This window comes from Mixophyes fleayi, chromosome 7 (assembly GCF_038048845.1).
Source record: "Mixophyes fleayi isolate aMixFle1 chromosome 7, aMixFle1.hap1, whole genome shotgun sequence".
Classification (NCBI taxonomy): Eukaryota; Metazoa; Chordata; class Amphibia; order Anura; family Limnodynastidae; genus Mixophyes; species Mixophyes fleayi.
This window is the reverse complement of record NC_134408.1, coordinates 82,604,751-82,625,235: the sequence shown is the minus strand read 5'-3', so window position 1 is coordinate 82,625,235 and position 20,485 is coordinate 82,604,751. Positions and strand designations below refer to the sequence as shown.

The window sequence follows — 20,485 nt, the reverse complement described above, 5'->3', positions numbered from 1 at the left end:
GTTATAGGCAGATATCAATGCCTAACTTGGACATCAAACTATTGGTGAAACTCAATGCCAGCAGATTAAAATATATGTTGTCTGTCTGATTCAGTCAGATCAATTGGGATTTGTCTTAGGATACAAGGCTAGGGACAATACAACCAAAATTATAGACTTGATCCATCTGGCATCCACACTCCTTCCAGCAGTGATCATCACCCTGTAATCTCCATTCCCAAGGTGTTCGGTAAAAACTTGTCCTCCCCATTTACTCTCCAGCATATACAAGTTTATTATAGAAAATGTGTTTAGCTCTCTGCCTTAATTTATGAGTGATTGGGAACGGGACCTTGGTTGGAGAATCTGACTGGCTAATATTTTCAGGACAACTCACGCCTGTTTCATCAGTGTTTCAATCATTGAGACCAAGTATAAGGTTCTCACTGGATGGTATAGATGCCCTGCCCTTTAACCATAAATTTACCACAGTGTCCCGGAGTTATGCTGGAGATGCAACCTTGCCCACGGTAGCCCCTTAAATTTGGTGGGACTGTGCCATACTCTGTCCCTCCAGGAATCAGATCATTGCCATCTCTAAATACACTACATGGACAAAAGTATTCTGATGCTTGACCATTACACCATCGAGGCCTGTAATTGCATTGTATTCAAATACATAAACTTTAATATGGAGTTGGTCCCCATTTTGCAGCGATAACAGCTTCCATTCTTCTTGGAAGGCTTTCCACAAGATGTAGAAATGTTTCTGTGGGAATTTGTACCCATTTATTCTGTAGAGCATTTATGAGGTCAGGCACTGATGTTGGGTGAGAAGACCTGGCTCACAATCACCATTCCAGTTCATCCCAAAAGGTGTTTGATGGGGTTGAGGTCAGGGCTCTGTGTGGGCCAGTAAAGTTCTTCCACACCGAACTCAAACCATGTCTTTGTAGTCCTTGCTTTGTGCACTGGGGCAGTCATTTTGGAATAGAAAAGGGCCTTCCCCAAACTGTTGCCACAAAGTTGGAAGCATTGCATTAACCAAAATGACTTGGTATGTTGAAGCATTAAGATTGCCCTATACTGAAGATAAGGGGCCTAGCCCAAACCCTGAAAAACAGTCCCATACCATTATCCCTCCTCCACCAAACTTCACAGTTGGCATAATGGAGTCAGACAGGTAACGTTCTCCTGGTATCTGCCAATTCCAGACTCGCCCATCTGACTGCCACAGAAGCAGCATTTGTCATTCCACAGAACACGTTTCCACTGCTCCTTAGTTCAGCGTCAGCGTGTATTAAACCACTCCATCCGATGCCTGGCCCAGGTCTTGGGGATGTGAGGCTTGCATGCAACTGCTCAGCCATGAAAAGCCATTCCATTAAGCCTCCTACCGCACAGTTTTTGTTCTTAGATTAATGCCAGTGGAAGAGTTGGAAACTCTTCAGCTACGGAATCAGCAGAGTGTTGGCGAGTTTTACGCACCATAGCAGTCGTTGACCCCATCTGTGATTTTACGTGGTCTTCCACTTCATGGCCGAGTTGCTGTTGTTCCTAAATGCTTACACTTTCTAATATTGTCACTTACAGTTGACCGTGTGATATCCAGCATGGATGAAATTTCACGAACCGTCTGTTTGCAAAGGTAGCATACTTTCACAGAACTACGCTTTAAATCACTGAGCTCTTCAGAATGACCAATTTTGTATCACAAATGTTTGCAAATGGAGACTGCATGGCTAGGTGCTTGATTATATACATCTCTGGCAACGGATCTCATTGAAACAACTAAATTCAATAATTAAACAGGTATGGCCAAATACTTATGTCCATATAGCGTATATCCTAGGAGATGCATCGCCTGATGACCCTGATTTCTTGCTCCTTAACAAAACAAATGTTCCCTTACCCTGCTTTAAAAAAATCCCTATTGAAATATCTTAACGCAGCAGCTATAACAATGATCCCAGTGCATTTGAGATCTCCCTCACTGCCAAATATGAGGGAGTCGTTCAGGAGACTACAATTCTATAGGACAATGGATGAATTGATCCTAGCCTCTGCTGATAAATTTGAAGAGTACTGTAATATATGGCGTAATTAGCATAAATTTTTTGGACTCAGGAAAAATATGCAGCCTTCAATTCACCCCCTAGTGCCTGGGAATTCTCGTGGCCTTCAGTTTCTTGTCTTCAGTTTAATTTATTTTTTTGTCCTCCCTTCACCCCCAGTTTCCCATCTTCCTACATTCCCTCCTTGTTTCCCTTGCAGTGCTCTCCCTCCCCCCTGAACGGTTTCCTATTTATTTTTTGAGGGCATGTATATGTATTGTTTCTAACGCAGTTTAATTCAAATTCTCAAACCACAATGTTTGAGACTGTGGGCTCAGACATTCCCCCAAGTGAGGAGTGAGATTGGTGTCACTCACAGAACTGCAAAAACAGATTATAGATATCATCCTGCAACAGCTCATGAAACGCTTACTCCCGAAATCAAGGAACGGGTGGAGTCAGAGTAAGCTGTAGTGATGGTCACAGATGATTATGCAATGCCGCAAGTGGAGTTGTTAGATAGGCTAGGGGTTGCCCGCTTTGTGTCTACCCATGATCTTAGCAAGGGTTATTGGCAGATACCCCTTATTTAGGACACCCAGGAACACTCTGCATTCACATCGCCGCTAGGGCTTTCAGTGCACGGTGGATCACCTGCTGACAGGGTGTCAAGATTTTGCCCAGGCCCATCTAGATAATATAACCATATTCATCGAAATCTGCCAGGTGCACTTTATTCATGTAGAAGAGATTTTAGCCAGAATATCTAAAGCAGGGCTTAGAATATCTCAACAATCTGGACTTATTGTAACAGACTTAATGTTGTTTGAGTGAATACACCGGAGGGACAGAATAGAACACTGTTATACAGAGTGATAACACATTTAGTTATAGAAATGTATTCTATTTTACAGGGATGTTCCAGAAATGTTATTGTTCATGCAAAAACCTGTCATGTCTGTATATGTAACTAAACAATAAACAATGCATAACAAATAGTTATACCACAAAGAACTTCCCAGTGTGTGTCTACTGACAGTATATGAAAGCACCGCTGATCTAGTAGCACAGGTGTCAGATGGGAATGGCAGAGGTATTGTACCTGTTGTACCTGTGTGGGGTTGGCATTTAGTTAGACGTCAAAATTTGAAGCCTTTGCTAAGTGGCCTCAATCCACCAACCTGAGGCAGGTACGAACTTTCCTAGGGAAACCTCAGCATTACCATAAACTTGTCCCTAACTACAGTACTATTGCTATACCTCTGACTGACCCGACCACTGAAAAGTATGCCAGACAGACTGATTGGTCCGCAGACTGGGACAGGGATTTAAAACAACTTAAAATTACATTGTCTCGTTAGCCACCACAAACAGTTTATAGTGCAGACTGATGTACGGATTGTGAACTAGGAGCAGTGTTGAGCCAGGTAGGGGACAATGAATTTACGGGGTGCTTGGTACCACACTCCCAGAACCAGATAGCTCGAGAGGTGGCATACGCCACGATTGAGAAGACGTGTCTGCCCATTGTCTGGACACTAAAGAAATTACAACCATAAATTGTATGGTTGCAAATTCTCCATGGTGATGGATCATATTCCTCTAAACTGGACAATGGATGACTGCTATGGTGGAATCTAGCATTGTAAATTTATAATTTTACAAATCACAGACAAAGAAGTACGGCATCATGGTAACGCTAATCTAGATGTTCGTTTATTCCCATGAAAGATAGTCCATTGTTTTATCATCACTAGACTTGTTCGAGTTCCACGCAGCAAGTGAATTAGCCGTCATGTATTTGCTGGGGGAGGTGAGGTAGTCATAAAATGAAGAAGTGAATGTTATGAATTAAGTAAGCTATAGGGAAGAGAGCCTCAGTGAAGATCATGTGTTGCAAGTCCAGGAGATGCTTGTCAGCACAGTTCGAGGGAATGTATTAGTGGCACTAAGCAGGAATCTAATTTCCATTAGTAAGGAGTACCTTTGGTGACAGTGCTTTTTACGAGCCGACATCCTACGTTGGGATTATCGGCTGTTATCAGCGTTAAAATCGCAGAAAGGCCATGCCATGTATTAAGAGATGCAACCAAAAACCTTCATTACATATCTAGAGACACTGAAGTGCCACCTGCAGAACATTGTTTCTCATCTTGCGGTCATGTATTGTATATTTTGAAAGTTGTTCTTTTGCTGTTCCATGTTAAAATACACCTTCGGTAATAATAAAATGGTGTTGAAGGTACACCTGGTATTGGTCCGAGTGATCTAAAGGATCCAGTATCCACACAGAGGGTTTGGTTAGTAAGGAGTCTAAACCAGTCCAAAGATGCCCACAGACAGGGGACTGTCAGTTCCCACTGGATCCTTGATGGGGTTTAAAAGACCCTGCCCTGAGAGAGATTGTGTATTCGTTTGGGGAAAGACTGAGATTAGAGGCAATACCGTGATTGTAGTAATCTAACCCTTAGATCAGTGGATTGCAAACTTTTTCAATTCAAGGCACCCTTAGGGTTTCCAAAAAAATTTCAAGGCACCCCTAAGCCAAAATAATTACAAAGTAGTCCCCCGCCTTGCTTACCACTGGCCCTGGCACCCCTGTGAGATCTCCAAGGCACCCCAGGGAGCCTAGGCGCACAGTTTGGGAACCATTGCCTTAGATTATAACTTGCCAGACTGTTGGCACTCTGTATCACATTTGAAATCAACACCTGTACTGACCTTGTTTCTCTGCTTTGTTCCAAAATAAAACATTGTTGTAGTATATCCATCTGTGACATTATTTAGTGATCTGAAGAATATTTAAAAAAAAACCAAAAACACACATACATATAATATATATATATATATATATATATATATATATATATATATATATATATATATATATATATTTTATAAAATGTGCGTGAATGTAAATGTGTATCTCTCTCTACATCAGGGCTGGATTAAGGGAATGGAGGCCCCTGGGCTAAGGGGGCCTCCATTCCCCCGTGAGCCCCCCCCCCCCCCGTGATCCGAGCCGCCCCCAAGGCACTTACCACTCTCTCCTGGCATTGCAGCCCTACCCCGGCGCGATGTACGCTCTTTACTGAGATCTCCTCAGTAAGGAGACTACAGCTCGCTGGGGAAGGACCGCAGTGAAAGTGCTCAGCAGCATTGATCGCGCTGGGGGCGCCCCCGACCGATCAATAATGCTGTTGAGCACTTTCAAGGGCCCCCTGGATGCCTGAGGCCCCTGGGCTGTAGCCCAGTAAGCCCTAGGGTTAATCCGGCCATGCTCTACATATATCTATATCTCCTTTCCCTACTCCATGGCAGCCCTTACAATGGGTTAATCCCTAATCAGCTAGTGTAGACAGGAAGAATTTTGTCCCACCTGGTCCCTATATAAGGCACCTCCTCCTCTTTCTCAGTGTAATTTCTTCCTGTCTCAGCAGTGTATAGGACAGGTAGTGTAGTGAGTGGTTTTTTTTGGGGTTTTTTTTATTTTATTATATTCTAGAGGGCTTACCTGGAGGTTTTTCTGGCTTTCCTCTAAGCTGGCTGTTTGGATAACAGCTCCAGCGGGACAAGTGCCGGACAAACATGTCTGCCTCTTTGAAGTTTATTAAGACTGCTGGCGGGCGTACACACTTGGAAATCGTTTACCTCACCTGTCAGGATGAGAACAGGTGAGGTTGTAAAATAATCTGCTAAAGGCTCACCTGGTTGAGGTCAAATGCAGGCACGGTGTTGAGCAGCTGCAGCTCATTTATGAGGCTCAGTATTGGCTTGGTGTTTGATGTTGCCTGACCTAGCAGCTACCTGGATAGTGCACTATGGACCAGGAACCCGCCCCAAAAAAGCTGAAGGACACCCCTGAAGGACACCCCTTAAAAAGGGTTTTTTTTGTTACTCTTAGATAGAAAAAAGGACCTAAGTAAGCTATCGTTTACAGTACCTCTGTGGAGCTTGTGCAGAGTAAAAAGAAATATAAACTGAAGAATCATGTATGTGCAGCTTGTGATTTCTGTTTACCAAAAGATTGTACTGGTCTGTTGTGTGTGTCATGCACCCCAGAAACGGTAGAGGAGCCTGGGCCCCTGAACAATTTAAGCAGTTCTTTTCATGAATGGTTAAAGCAATGCAAGAGTATCAGGCCCCAGAACAGAGAAAGATAAGGGACAGGATCCCTATAGCAGAAGATATGGAGGAAGTAAGACCAGGGTCATCCTCTGAAACATTTAGTTCTGCTCAGGAATGGGATTCGGAGTCAGATAGTGAGGAGGAAGTGAAAGAGGATCCCAGGATGTTTAACTTGGATACTGTGAATAATATACTTAAGCATATTAACAAGTCTTTAGGTATTGAGGATCCACCTGTACCAATTAAACCACAGGATGTATAGTTTTCAGAGCACCAAGTGAAGTCTAGAGTGTTCCATATGCATAAAGTGGTTAAAGACTTGATTGTGTTCTGTGCCTAAGGTGGATTCAGCCATAGCTGGCTTATCCTCAAAGACCACTCTCCCGTGGTATAATGGGGGGTCCATTAAAAGATGCTATGGATAGGAGAATGTAAACTTCCTTCAGGAAATTACACATCACCTCAGGCATAACTCTAAAGTCTGGGATAGCCATGGCTTCGGTAGCTAAAGCCCTGAGGCTGTGGGACAGTACTCTACATACAGACATTGAGGATAAGATAAATAGGTTATATCTTCTTAAATTCTTAGAGGTTATGCAGAAAACAATTGATTTCCTGTGTGAAGCTTTGTTGGATACGATTGTTTTCTTTTCCAGGAGCATGACCACGGCGGTTGTAGCAAGGAGGGCGCTCTGGCTACATCCGTGGGCAGCAGATCATCAATCCAAGAGCCGTCTGACAACGCTTCCATATGAAGGCAGTTTCTTGTTTGGTGAAAAGCTGGTTAATCTAATGCAGAAGCTTGCAAGTGGCAATGCCAATCACTTACCACAGGACAGAAAGGCGAGACGTTTTCGCTCTTATTCTCCAAAACAACAGTTCAGGGAGGCATGTACCTAATGGCCAGGGAGACAATACTCTAGACATCAAGATAATATGGCAAGACAGTCGTTTCAGGCCCTTTAGACCAAAAAGGGGGAAACAAGGACAGCAGAGATCCCAATGACTATCTACAGATCCAGTCTCCACTAACTCCAGTGGGTGGCAGGATATCACGCTTTGCAAAAGTTTGGATTCAGACCACACAAGACAAATGGGTTCAGAAGATAGTCACCAAGGGTTATGCCATAGAATTCCATACATACCCAGTGGGAAACAAATTTATTCAGCCAAGGAGCCCCTTGTCTCCCTTAGAACAGCAAGCGCTGGAGGAAAGCCTAAGAGGCCTGGTGAAAACAAAGGCTATTGTACCAGTACCGACAAGTCATGGAAACATGGGGTTCTATTGCAAATTATTCCTCGTCCAGAAACCATCAGGTGCCTGCAGGACAATGCTAGATTTAAGGGCTCTCAACTGCTATGTACAAGCAAAACATTTCCGGATGGAATCTGTCAACTCAATTCTCAAAGCAGTGAAAACAGGAGATTTTCTGACAGCAATAGACTTATAAGATGCATATTTTGATATCCCGATTACATTCAGTCACCGGCAATTCCTGAGATTTTGCATTCAAGGACGTCACTTCCAATTCACTTGTCTTCCATTTGGCCTTTCCACATCTCCAAGAACATTGACCAAGGTCCTTATAGTTCTCATAGCGGCACTCAGGGAAAGAGGTGTGACTTTGTGGTCGTATCTGGACGATATTTAATTTCGGCAGAATCAGAAGGAGTAGCCTTGGAGGTTACAGCCCAAGTAATCCAGTTTCTGCAACAGCACGGCTGGTTAGTCAATGTATCAAAAAGCCATCTGACACAGTCACAAGACCTTGTGTTTCTAGGAGTGCAAATAAATACAACAACATACAAATCCGCATCTCTCAAGAAAGGACGGACAAAATCCAGTCCTTAACGCATGAAGTTCAAATTCAACCTTGTGTGTCAGCACAAACATGTCTGCGCCTCCTAGGAATGTTTTCCTCAACAATAGGAATACTCCCGTGGGCAAGATGGCATATGACAGATCTTCAAGCAAACCTCTTTGCACAATGGGATCGTACAGTAGAGTCTCTAGACTCCAAAGTCAACCTCTCAAGGTCAACAAGGCAGTCCTTACGATGGTGGCAACTCCCAGGCCTGAGAAAACAAGTTGTGACTCTTTCGGTGCCAGACTGGTATGTCCTTACCACAGACACCAGTGCACTAGTTTGGGCTGCTCACATGAAAGATATGGTCACGCAGAGCACTTGGCGAGACGAAGAGAGAATTCTTCAGGGAAACATGAGAGCAGTCTGGCGTGCCGTTCAGTACTTCCAGCCCTATCTACGAGCCAAGCATCTACAAGTCTTCTCCGACAACAGGACTGTGGTTGCATTCATAAACAAGCAAGGCGGTACCAAGAGCAGAGCCATGGTGGCATAAATAACCGCGTTAATGGAGTGGGCAGAGTTGAATCGGAGATCTCTCTCAGCCCTTCACGTAGCAGGCGGATTACTTAAGCAGACACCAAGTCCACCCAGTGGAATGGGAGCAGCACGAAGAAGTCTTTCAACTGGTACAACACAAATCTGGAACACCAGAAATAGACCTTATGGCCACAGGAAGCAATGCCAAGGTACGCCTCTTCTACTCCCGTCACAGAGACATCAGGGCTCTATGGATAGATGCCCTGTCAATACAGTGGAACTTCAAACTGGGGTATGCATTTCCTCCCTTTCCAATCATTCCTCAGATACTTAGGAAAATAAGAAAAGAAAGAGTGGAGTTGATAGCGGTCCTCCCAGCATGGCCGAGGCGTCCCCATTACGCTGTAGCACAGAGAATGTTGCTGGAACAACCATGGACGTTACCGATCACGCCAGACCTCATACATCAGGGTCCAGTTTTACATCCAAATTCAAACTCACTGAGTTTGATGGCGTGGAGACTGAGAGGCAATTACTAAAATCCGAAGAGGTCTCAGATGAAGTAACAGATATTCTAATTCAGGCCAGGAAAAAGAACTCCTATGTTTACAGAATCTGGAAAAAATATATTTCTTGGGCAGGGAACATGGCGAAGGGTCCCATGTCTGCCAGTATGCCGGATGGGTTAGAATTTCTCAAAGATGGTTTTGTTAAAGGACTAACACCTGCTACATTAAAAAGGTACAAGTATCTGACCTTAGCATCCTTCTTGATATCAAACTAGCATGTCAAGGTCTTATTTTCCAGTTTTTTCAGGCACTAAAGAGGTTACGCCCAAGACGGAAACCAATCTTGGCTCCTTGGGACCTTAATATTGTTTTGGATGCCTTAACAACCTATCCTTTTAATCATTGCAAGACATATTTCTTAGATGCCTCACTCTGAAGGTGCTATCTTTGGTGGCTATCCCTTCGGCTCATCGAATAGGGGACATACATATTTTGTGGTGTGAAGAACCCTTTCTGAATATCTATGAAATTAGAGTAGTTTTGAAGACGAATCCGGATTATTTACCCAAGGTGGTACCCTCCTTGCACATCAATCAGAAGTTGATTCTGCCATCTCTCTACCCTCATCCCACTAATAGTGACGAAACACGTCTCCATACTCTAGATGTGGTAAGAGCTATATCTAAGTACATCATCAGGACAAAAAAATCTGAGGAAGACAAAGCAACTATTTGTACTTCCTGAAGGTCCTTGCAAAGTACATGCCCCATCCAAATCCACATTGGCACAAGCCTACAGGGGGAAAGGGCGTGAAGTACCTAGTATACTGAAGGCGCATTAAACTAGGGCAGTAGCGAACTCCTGTGCACATAGAACCCATGCATCGGCAATGGACATCTGTTAGGCAGCTGAATGGTTGTCGATGCACACTTTCTCTAGCCATTATCTTTTTATTTATTTTTTATTTATTTCTAAACAAAGGCTTATTGTATCAGATAGATACATCAGAAATAATGCATTTCCTCTCACAAGGTTAAAACAAACGAGTTTCTTCCCTGGTCTCAGAAATAAAGATTTCCCTTACCAAAATATACACTATCAAAAAATAAGTGCATTTGCAATTATATAAATAAGCGCCCTGCGCTATTTCCTTTAAATAAATGTATACCATAAGTTACTTATAAGTGATCCATTCACAGCAGGCATTCAATATGCGGCAAAAGTTTTAAGCAGGTGTGGAAAAAATTCTGCAAAGTAGTAATGTTTTCAAAAATAGAAGTGCTAATAGTTTATTTTTATCAATTAACAAAATGCAAAGTGAATGAACAGAAGAGAAATCTAAATCAAATCAATATTTAGTGTTACCACCTTTTGCCTCGGCATGGAAGTTGTTCCAAACATCTTGGACCGCAGACTTCTGTAGATGCAGGCAGAGCTGGATTAAGGTTCTGGGGGGCCCGGGGCACTTAAGACAGGGGGGCCCCATATTGTCGAATATGATATTCATTTTAAACAAATAAACAGGCAATGCTATGTGCACTACTGTTAGATGCACACAACTCTGCCTTCACAAGAATAACAGTGTGAAGTAGGACATACCTCCCAACTGTCCTTGTAGTCAGACCAAATCCTAACTAAGTGAGACAGTCACCCAAATTCTGGACAGTCCCACCATATTGAGAACAGTTGGAAGATGGCCCTGCTCTCTCCTACCTGCTGTTGACACTTTCACCACCTGTGGCTGCTGGTGTCTTAAGCTCAGTTGCTGCTTGTGTAGATTCTGGAATGTCGGGGCCTATTTTGAAACAAAAACAGGTACATAAAGTTTAGGAGTCCCCAAAAAGTCCGGTTAATAAATCAGTAGCACAACCTTTAATAATTAGGCCTCCCTCCCTGCAACCAGCCCCAAATTTGGAATTAAATTAAATTAATACTATTCACTTTTAATAATAGAACTATTTTCCCCAAGCAGCCCCGACATTTAATTAATAGCGTACACATTTAATAAACTTATTTCCCTCTCCACCAAACAGCCTGGTGTAAATGAATAGCATTTACATGTAATAAATAAACCTATTTTTCAAAACCATTGCCAACATTTTATAATTCATATTCACATTTAATAAATAGCACTCCTTCTCCCCAAACTCAAGCACACATTAAATACCTCACAATCACTCCACAAATAATTAACAAAATAACCTTACTATATGTAAGTATATATTGGTTATCCCTAACAGCCTAGTCCAGCTAAGCACTAGCAGGCCTGATTTGTTGCAAGGCAACAGAGCTAGCATGGAGGCATATTACATTTTGTACATTATACGTTTCCATATAAAGTAAGTGTATGTCCTCTTTAGGAGAGCTAACAGAATGGCCATAATTTTGTCATTTTTCCCATAATGCCCACTTTTAGAAATGCTACTTCCCTGGGGCATGGAGAGAGGGTCCACAATAAATAGACAATCTAGGTCTGAGCACATCGTACTTCTCTGTTCTCCATTTATATCCCCAACATCCCACTCCTCAATCCTCTTCTTCATCTTAATCCTCTATCTTCCCTCTCACTCCTCATTCCCCACCTACTTAGCATCTTCAATCCCCTTCTCACCAGCGTTGGTTTCCCTTCCTGGGTTGTCACTCTGCAACCCCCTCTATTTGTATAATCACATCCTCCTTGTCCATAATCACCCCTTCTCCTTGTCCATAAATCACCCCCTCCTTGTCCATAAATCACCCCCTCCTTGTCCATAAATCACCCCCTCTCCTTGTCCATAAATCACCCCCTCTCCTTGTCCATAAATCACCCCCTCTCCTTGTCCATAAATCACCCCCTCTCCTTGTCCATAAATCATCCCCTCTCCTTGTCCATAAATCACCCCCTCTCCTTGTCCATAAATCACCCCCTCTCCTTGTCCATAAATCACCCCCACTCCTTGTCCATAAATCACCCCCCCTCCTTGTCCATAAATCACCCTCTCCTTGTCCATAAATCACCCCCTCCTTGTCCATAAATCACACTCTCCTTGTCCACAATTATCCCCTTCATTTTCATAATCACCTCCTCCTCTGGCTGAAACACACACAGACACAGTCTCACACACACACACAGAAAGTTTCACACACACAGAAAGTCTCACACAAACACACACACACAGAAAGTCTCACACACACACAGTCACACACACAGAAAGTCTCACACACACACACAGTCACACAAACACACACACACAGAAAGTCTCACACACACACACACACACACACAGAAAGTCTCACACACACACAAAGTCACACACACACAGCAGATCTTAACTTACCTTATCCCCCACAGACAGGCAGGGCAGCTCTTCTCTGCTCCTCCTCACACTGTCATCTACACGCAGCTAAGGAAGCCCAGAACACTCAAAAAAAAAAAAGCAAAAGCTTACCTGTGCTTATAGTGCCGACAGAGCACTTAAAAACGGAACCCTGTGCTGCCCCCTGTAGACTGACATTTGGGGGCAGCAAAAAGAGCCACAGCTGGTCCGGGGGGCCCCCCTGAGAGAGGGGGGCCCGGGGCACATGCCCCCTGTGCCCCCCCCTTAATCCGGCCCTGGATGCAGGCTTGTTAAATCCTTCTGTCTCCATGTAATCCCAGACAGACTCGATGTTGAAATCAGGGCACTGTGGGGGTCATATCATCACTCCCAGTACTCCTTGCTCTTCTTTACGATGAAGATAGTTTTTAATGACATTGGCTGTATATTTGGGGTCCTTGTCCTGCTGCAGAATAAGTTTGGAACCAATTGGACACCTCCCTGTTGGCATTGAATGATAGACAAGTATCTGCCTGTACTTCTCTGCAATGAGGACACCAAATCCCCAATTTGCTGAAATGCAGCCCAAAACTTGCAAGGAACCTCCACAATGCTTCACATCTGCCTGCAGACACTCATTGTATCGCTCTCCAGTCCTTCGGCAAACAAACTGCCTTCTATTACAGTCAAATATTTCAAATTTTGAACTCATCAGTCCAGAGCACCCGGTGTCATTTTTCTGCACCCCAGTCCCTATGTTTTCGTGCACAGTTGATTCACTTGGCCTTGTTTCCACATCAAAGGTATGGCTTTTTGGATGCAATTCTTCCATGAAGACCACTCCTAGACAGACTTTTCCAAACAGTAGATGGGTGTACCTGTGTCCCACTGTTATTTATTGTTATTCTGAGCTGATGGCACTGCTGGACATCCATTTTGAAGGAAAACAATGAGAAATGTGATTTTGCCAAGCTGAAGCCATATTGTTGTCTTATAGCCATTTTGTTGTTATAGCTTAAAGACAATTAGATGCACCCGTTTTGTAGGAGTAATTCATTATTTGCAAGACTATGCTTATAGCCTTGGACATAGCAGACAGGAGATAAGCCAATCCCCCCTCTGGGGAGTATTCCTGTGTGATAATGAGAGAATATAGTAACATCTGTGTAAAGGGAGCACGAGTGTTAAAACCTTTTGAGGCGTACTTTTCTGCAATACGTAATTTTTGCTATATAGATAGGGACTTGTAACTAATAAAGCAGAGTTTATTGTACACTCAAACCATGCAGTGTATTTAATTCTCTCCAGCTGATAGACTGATAGACTGACACTTACAGGTGAACAATCTGATATAGATTCGAGAGCAAGCATGAAGAGTCTTTCATTTGATACATAGTCACCTTGGCAGACCACTGCGTCTACGGTCCTCAACATTGCCTGTTTCTTTGTGCTTCCTCAAAAGAACTTGCACAGCACATCTTGAAACCCAACTCTGCTTTGAGATCTTTGCTTGGGAGAGATCTTGCTGATGCAGTATAACTACCTTGTTTCTTGTTGCTGTGCTCAGTCTTGCCACAGTGTATGCCACGAAACGGTCTTTCACAACCTCACCTTTACAGCAGAGTTTGGCTGTTCCTCAACCAGTCTAAACCTCCTACACAACTGTTTCAGTTAATGACTGTTTCAACCTACATATGAAAATGATGATTAATATCACTTGTTTTGTATGATAGGTTAATCATACACCTGACTATAATCCTACAAAATCCCTGACTTTGTGCAAATGTACCTAGAAGAATCGATGCCGTTTTGAAGCTAAAGGGTGGTTACACCAAATATTGATTTGATTTAGATGTCTCTTGTTCATTCACTTGGCATTTCCCTAATTGATCAAAATAAAACTAGTAACACTTTTTTTTTTTTTTAAAAGCATTCTTATATTACAGCATTTTTTCCACACCTGCCTAAAACGTTTGCACAGTATTGCTCATGTATACACACACACACACACACACACACACACATTACACACAAATACCCCATGGTGAATGCTACTTAAAAACGTAAGCAACATAATCCAGCCTTACCAACAAAGCAGTAGTATAGCACATGATATTTCAAACTGTGTTTAAGTATACAATTAAAACACAAAGTAAGATTTGGGTTTCAGCGTAACGAACAACTGACAGTAAAATAATATTTGTCTAGATTCAATTTTTTTTTCTACAAATGATGTTCAATTTGTAGAAGGGTAACTGATTTTTGGGTCCTAGCCACCTGCTTACCAGAAAATGTAATCTGGTTAACATTTTATAGGCTGAAGCAGGCTTTTATTTATAGCAAACACAGCAGGCTGCTAACATTCAATGCAAATATGAATGCCAAGCTAAACAAAAGAAAAATAAATATCATCTATTGTGTTAACTGTCTGGAAGAACTTTTCTCTCTGACCTAACAGAAAGCCTACCATGAAATATTTCTTTAGCTTTGGCAACAAACAGGTTATTAATGAATTGCAAAATAAACAATGCGCAGCAATCAGCTTAGAGCTTATAGGGGCATATTCAATTGTCCGGATTCCCCGCCGTGTTAAAACTAGTACAGTTATTACGGTAACAGTTAGCTGGATTTCAGCTCACGGCTCAGGGGGCATATATGGGCATCTATGCCTATAGGGGCATATTCAATTGTGGGCGGAAACGCATAGAATCTCACGCTCCGTGCACTATTACCGCAACAACGGTAATAGTGCACGGAAAAACCATTATTACAGTAGTTTTCTCGCTGGATTTCAGCTTGCAGCAGAACTTCGTCAAGGGAGTAGACAGAGCAAGTACAAAATACATATTTAATTTTGTGGAGCGAGATTATTTAAATCATATATGGGGTGGCCAAAATGACTTTAAGATGGAGGTCTTTATTAGGATACAGTTTACACCTCCACGTTGAATGTCTAGACACATTCCAAGCAGTGTAATAAAAAGCTTCACAAATACAAAACGGATAAATTTAATAAAACCAGCAGAGCATAGGCGTACACCTTGATGTGCTGGTACAAAACAATGTCATTTTGTGTTGCACATCAAGCTTGTTTGATAAATTAGGCCCATAGACTGCCTCTTGATCCTTCAAATGAGCACCTCAATCTTTAAAAAGTAGCTCTGTGTTCTCCAGATATACACAGGAGTATATTAAGCCCAAATCCAAAATTAAAAAGGTAAGGCATATAATCAATACCTCATGCATCTCAAACAACAAACATAGCTAGCCATTAGCTAGTAATACTAGCTCATTTCATTAGGGAAAAAAGGTCATTAAATATTAAATTTCCACTGTCAGATAGCTATGGAACCTATTTCTGTTCATCACTACTGAGGTAGATGCGAGTGGTAGGACCAGAGACCACAAACTCAGTGATCCAGTCTTTCGATTGGTCCTTCTGTTCACAAAACCCAGCAACTCACAACCCCCGATTTTGTATTATTTTTAGTCAGGCTGTGAGACAAACTACATAAACCGGGAGAAAACAGCTGGACAAAGCTATATTGGGGCTTCATTGAACCCCAAGGCAACCTTGGTAAGGTAAATTTTTTTAAAAGTAGGAATCCTACATAAGATTTTTTTTTTTCTTTTAATTGCAAATTAAGTACATTTTAAGCATGTATCTGATCATTTTACTTCGCTATAATCCTACAAATTATCTCCTTTTTCCAGCAATCAAAAACTGCTACACAGACTCAAAGCTCTCAACATGTCACGTGATGGCAGAGGGAGGTGAGGATGTAAAACTGCTGAGAGAGCTCAGAGGGGCTTTCCAAATCTTCTCTGCTGATTACACCCTGTGACATGCGACTATGGTTGCCACGTTAGTTCAGAACCAGAATCGTAAATCAATAGCAGTCTGATGGGGAAAAAGGAAAATTGTAGACCCCAAATATTTTGCTTTAACTTGCCACAATGACTTATATTTAAACAAGACACATCATTTTGGGGATTGCTGCTTTAATTTATTCTAACCTGCACCACTATGGTAAAAATCTAAACTAATTATTAACACTGTTCAGGTGTTACATAGAAACACATCCACATTAATAAAATATTCATAAGTGGCACATGTTATATTAGTTTTTAATTATTATTAAAAGTATTTTCCAGAGCTTCTCCCATTCATTTTAATGGACTTTCTTTATGTAGTGCACCCTTGAAAGGCCATTAAAATACATAGCCAATGAAAGGAATCCCCAATTATAAATTGTATTTAGGAAGAAATTGCCATCGACTGGATTAGAGTGTGTGGCCAATTAAGGCAGCTAAAATTAGATGTGCCTTTTAATTTATACTTAACTGGTGGACCAGATGTATATGTGACGTGATGTCACTACTAAAGGACATCATCATTTAAGAATACACATACTATTTATACACCACACCCTGTTCCATATTTTTGATCATAATTTTATTAGTTATCCCATCTAATACATTTTAATAATCAATGAAGGTATTTTAAAAGTTTCTATTATATAATCCCACCTCATAACACATTTCTATATCTATTTTATATATTATATGTTTAGAATCTAAACAGTTAAATCTATCTACATTTTCTGTATGTCTAAGTAACATGTTACTGATTTTCACTGCAATGACATTTTAAATATTTGCCAATAAAATAAACTACGATGCCAATAAACACAAATGGAAGTACGTTTCCAGTGGCGGTACGTCTAGGATCTGAGAATAAAACACAATAGACGTTTCGGAGACACTGGTCATTATATAATTTTACAAGTGCTTACCTGATATGACCAACCAATTCAATTAACTTGTGGCTGAAGAAATAAGCAGTCAACTCCGATATGTGACTCAGGACAGAGCATACACCAAATAAAGTTGTGGTCCCATTAAGGTCTTCTAAGTGCCAGAAAAGGAAGGTAAAAACATATCCATAACCAAATCCCATGAACCAGGCTACAAATAGGACAGAGCCATATTGTACTGTGCAAATAATTTTGACCAAATCCCAAAACCGAAATTGTTGGGTTGTTTCCTCTAGAACCCTGCCTTCGTTTTGATTTTGAACAGAAGATTCTGGTTGGGAACTCGCTTCCACAGGTGAAATCTCTAGATCTTCCCTTTGTTCTTCGCTTGGTTTTAAATGGTGATAGTAAAAGCGAAACTGAGTAGAGACAAGTAGTGCCACAGACATCAGGACACCAAAAACAATAAAAGCAATACGGTAGTTTTTATAATCAGGAGGAGTGCAACCATCACCTTCTATGATGACACTGATGTGGGTGTGATCTATTCCTATTCCTACACATAACATTGCCAATCCCCAACCGAGGGAACCCCACATTCTTTGCACTCCATAGCGGTCCCTGTGTTTGCCCAAATACTGAAGTGTCACTGTATCAACAATAGTAACAGCTGGTGCACTGAAAAATTCTCCAACAATAACCACCAGTAAAATTAACAGGAATATTGTTTCTACATCTTCTGTGTTATATTGCAACAATGTATTAGGAGACTTGTTTGTGGTAGAAACAATTGCTGTTGTGGTAGTATCAATGGTTGTTGTGGAACTAGTGTTTCCAGTATCAGGAACTGTGCCAGCCGGCAAGCCAATGCTACTATCATTTGTTACTTCCCTAACCATACGATGTAATAGGCTGTAAGCTTGTTTGTGGAACATTTCTGAATTAGAAACTACTTTTGCTTCCCATGTGAGGGGATCTTCATATAAATACCTCTTTCGTCTGTTTTTTGCTGTGGTCATGCTCGCTTTGGTAGTCAGTATTGATGTAGATGTATGGGACAGAGTTGTTGTGTGAACTGGGCTGGAGTTGGTGGGTATGAGTGGAATAGGATTATTAGGCACACATAATAGAGCTGCTGGTTTCACAAAACCTATCCCCAAATTGAATGAAACCCAGCACAGTACTGAGAACAGCAAGACCATCTTTCCTTTTCTAAAACGATCAGCTATTACACCCCAGAAAGGAGCACTGCAAAATTCAATAAAATATCTAATACCTACTAATAGACCACTTTGGGTGGGAGACATTCCTAACTGTTTGTAGTAAACAGGTAAAAGAGGATAGAGTGAGCCGTATGCAGAGTAAAAAAAGAAGTAGAACACTTTAGAAATAAGAAGGTCATTGTTAATTTTAACGCAGTGTTTTTCCAACCAATCCATGTCCTGATCTGTAGTAGATAAGGTATCGTCAACCCTTTGAGTTTCACTATGTCCAACTTGGTCATTCTCCATGGTGACACCATTGAAAGGATCAGAAAGGATATATTTCCTTTTCTGTTCCTCCTCATCCTCAGACAAGATGGCAACTTTGTCCCCTGTTGCCATGACTTAAAAGAAAACGTATATTTCAGAAGGACTGAAGTTATGCAGCTGACCTACAATTAAAAAAATGGAGTATTAGATAATGCATTGTTATGTAAATTGACTTTTAGGTTATAATCATCAATATCATACAAGTTTATAAGACTGAACTCCAGAAAGACATAACATGGTAAACGCATTAGTGGTAATCTACTAACACTGACTTTAGGTGTTACATTTCCACTAAATCATAGCAACCCAACACTTGCTTTCATTATCTAATTTGTACTAGGCAGAAAAGAGCTCAATGTTGATTGGTTGTTGTGGTGATCCAGTGCAAATTATGTACATTAATTCAATGCTAGTAAAAAAAACAAAAACAATTTGTAAAAAGACTTGTCTAACAAATGTTATGACTATTTTGACACTCTTCAAAGATTTTATATTAGTATAAGGAAATCCTATGTCATCAGGTATTGCCTCGTTGAGTGAAGTCCTCAGTCATTAAAGTAGAGTGCTTGTTTTTTCCCCTATTCTTGTCTGAAATTGGAAAACATTGACCGTTTGTGTAAATTACATTTTTCTTACAACTTGTTTTTAATCACATTTTCTTATTCATTGGCAAATATAACAATAAATATTGGCTACTATCTTGGACGCTGGGATATGACATATATTAAAGGTTTAATTGAGTTTATCTAATAAAATAATTACAATTATACCTCATTTTACAGAACATCAGTTTGTATCTTCTTCCCTTGTTTGCAAGTTTCCACCAGGTGCTACAGTTGGAGTATAACCACAGCTACCCCAAGTGGAAGTCCATGTCTCATGTACTCGTTGCTCATTCCACATCTAACTAAAATCTGTCATTTAACTCTCTCTACTGGTATCTTTCCATCACTGTTCAAGCACGCTGTGATTACTCCTATTCTAAAAAAAACCTAAAACTAAAACCAAACACTCTCAAATTATCGCCCCATCTCTCAGCTCACATGTACCTCCAAGCTTCTTGTCAATGATTTGATCACAGCTAAAACTAAAGAACATTACTCTCTTCTAATTCTCCTGGATCTCTCTGCTGCATTTGACACTGTTGACCACTCTCTCCTCATACAAACGCTACAGTCCGTAGGACTTCAAGACACTGTCCTATCCTGGTTCTCATCCTACATATCTAAATCGCTCTTTCAGTGTTCGTTTCTCTGGAACAAAAACCACTCCGCTTCCATTATCAGTTGGAGTACCACAAAGCTCAGTCCTAGGTCCTGTTCTCTGCTATTCTCGCTCTAAACATACTTCTCTTGGAAAACTAAAAATCTCTTTTGGATTTCAGTATCCTCTCTAAAAAGTTGATAACATGACCATAAATCCCACCCCACAAGCTCGCTGCCTAGTTGTAATCCTTGACTCACACCTATCCTTAGTTCCCCACATTGACTCTATATCCAAATCATGTTACATACATCTAAAAAACATTTCCAGAATTCGCACATACCCCCAAGACACTGCAAAAACCTTAATTCATGCACTTATCTACCGCATTGACTATTGCAATTCCCTCCTTACTGGCCTTCCTAAAAACAGACTCAAACCCCTACAATCTATTTTGCACCCTGCGGAAAGATTGATTTTCCTTACAGATCGCTATTTCTCTGTTGAATCACTCTGTATGTCTCTACACTGGTTGCCTATTTTCTACCGAATCCAATATAAAATACTTTTACTAACCTACAAGGCCATCAACAAAGCTGCACCAACATACATCTTCTGTCTTGTCTCAAAATATCTCCCAACTCGGCAACTCCGTTCTGCGTGTCTCATCCACACTTATTAC

The 20,485-nt window shown here is 41.3% G+C and overlaps 1 protein-coding gene across 3 annotated transcripts in view; it reads right to left on the bottom strand.

Moving 5' to 3' along the window:
• The window catches only part of MFSD6 (major facilitator superfamily domain containing 6), a 114,805-nt gene that overhangs the window by 70,478 nt on the left and 23,842 nt on the right, over positions 1-20,485 (bottom strand). For 2 of the 3 annotated variants that reach the window (XM_075180050.1, XM_075180049.1), the window contains exon 2: positions 17,108-18,722. The exons of the other annotated variant lie outside the window; for it this stretch is intronic. In XM_075180050.1, the coding sequence (XP_075036151.1) occupies positions 17,108-18,672 (1,565 nt within the window). In that variant the 5' untranslated portion in view covers positions 18,673-18,722. The remainder of the gene's footprint in view (positions 1-17,107; positions 18,723-20,485) is intronic. 3 annotated transcript variants of the gene reach the window in all.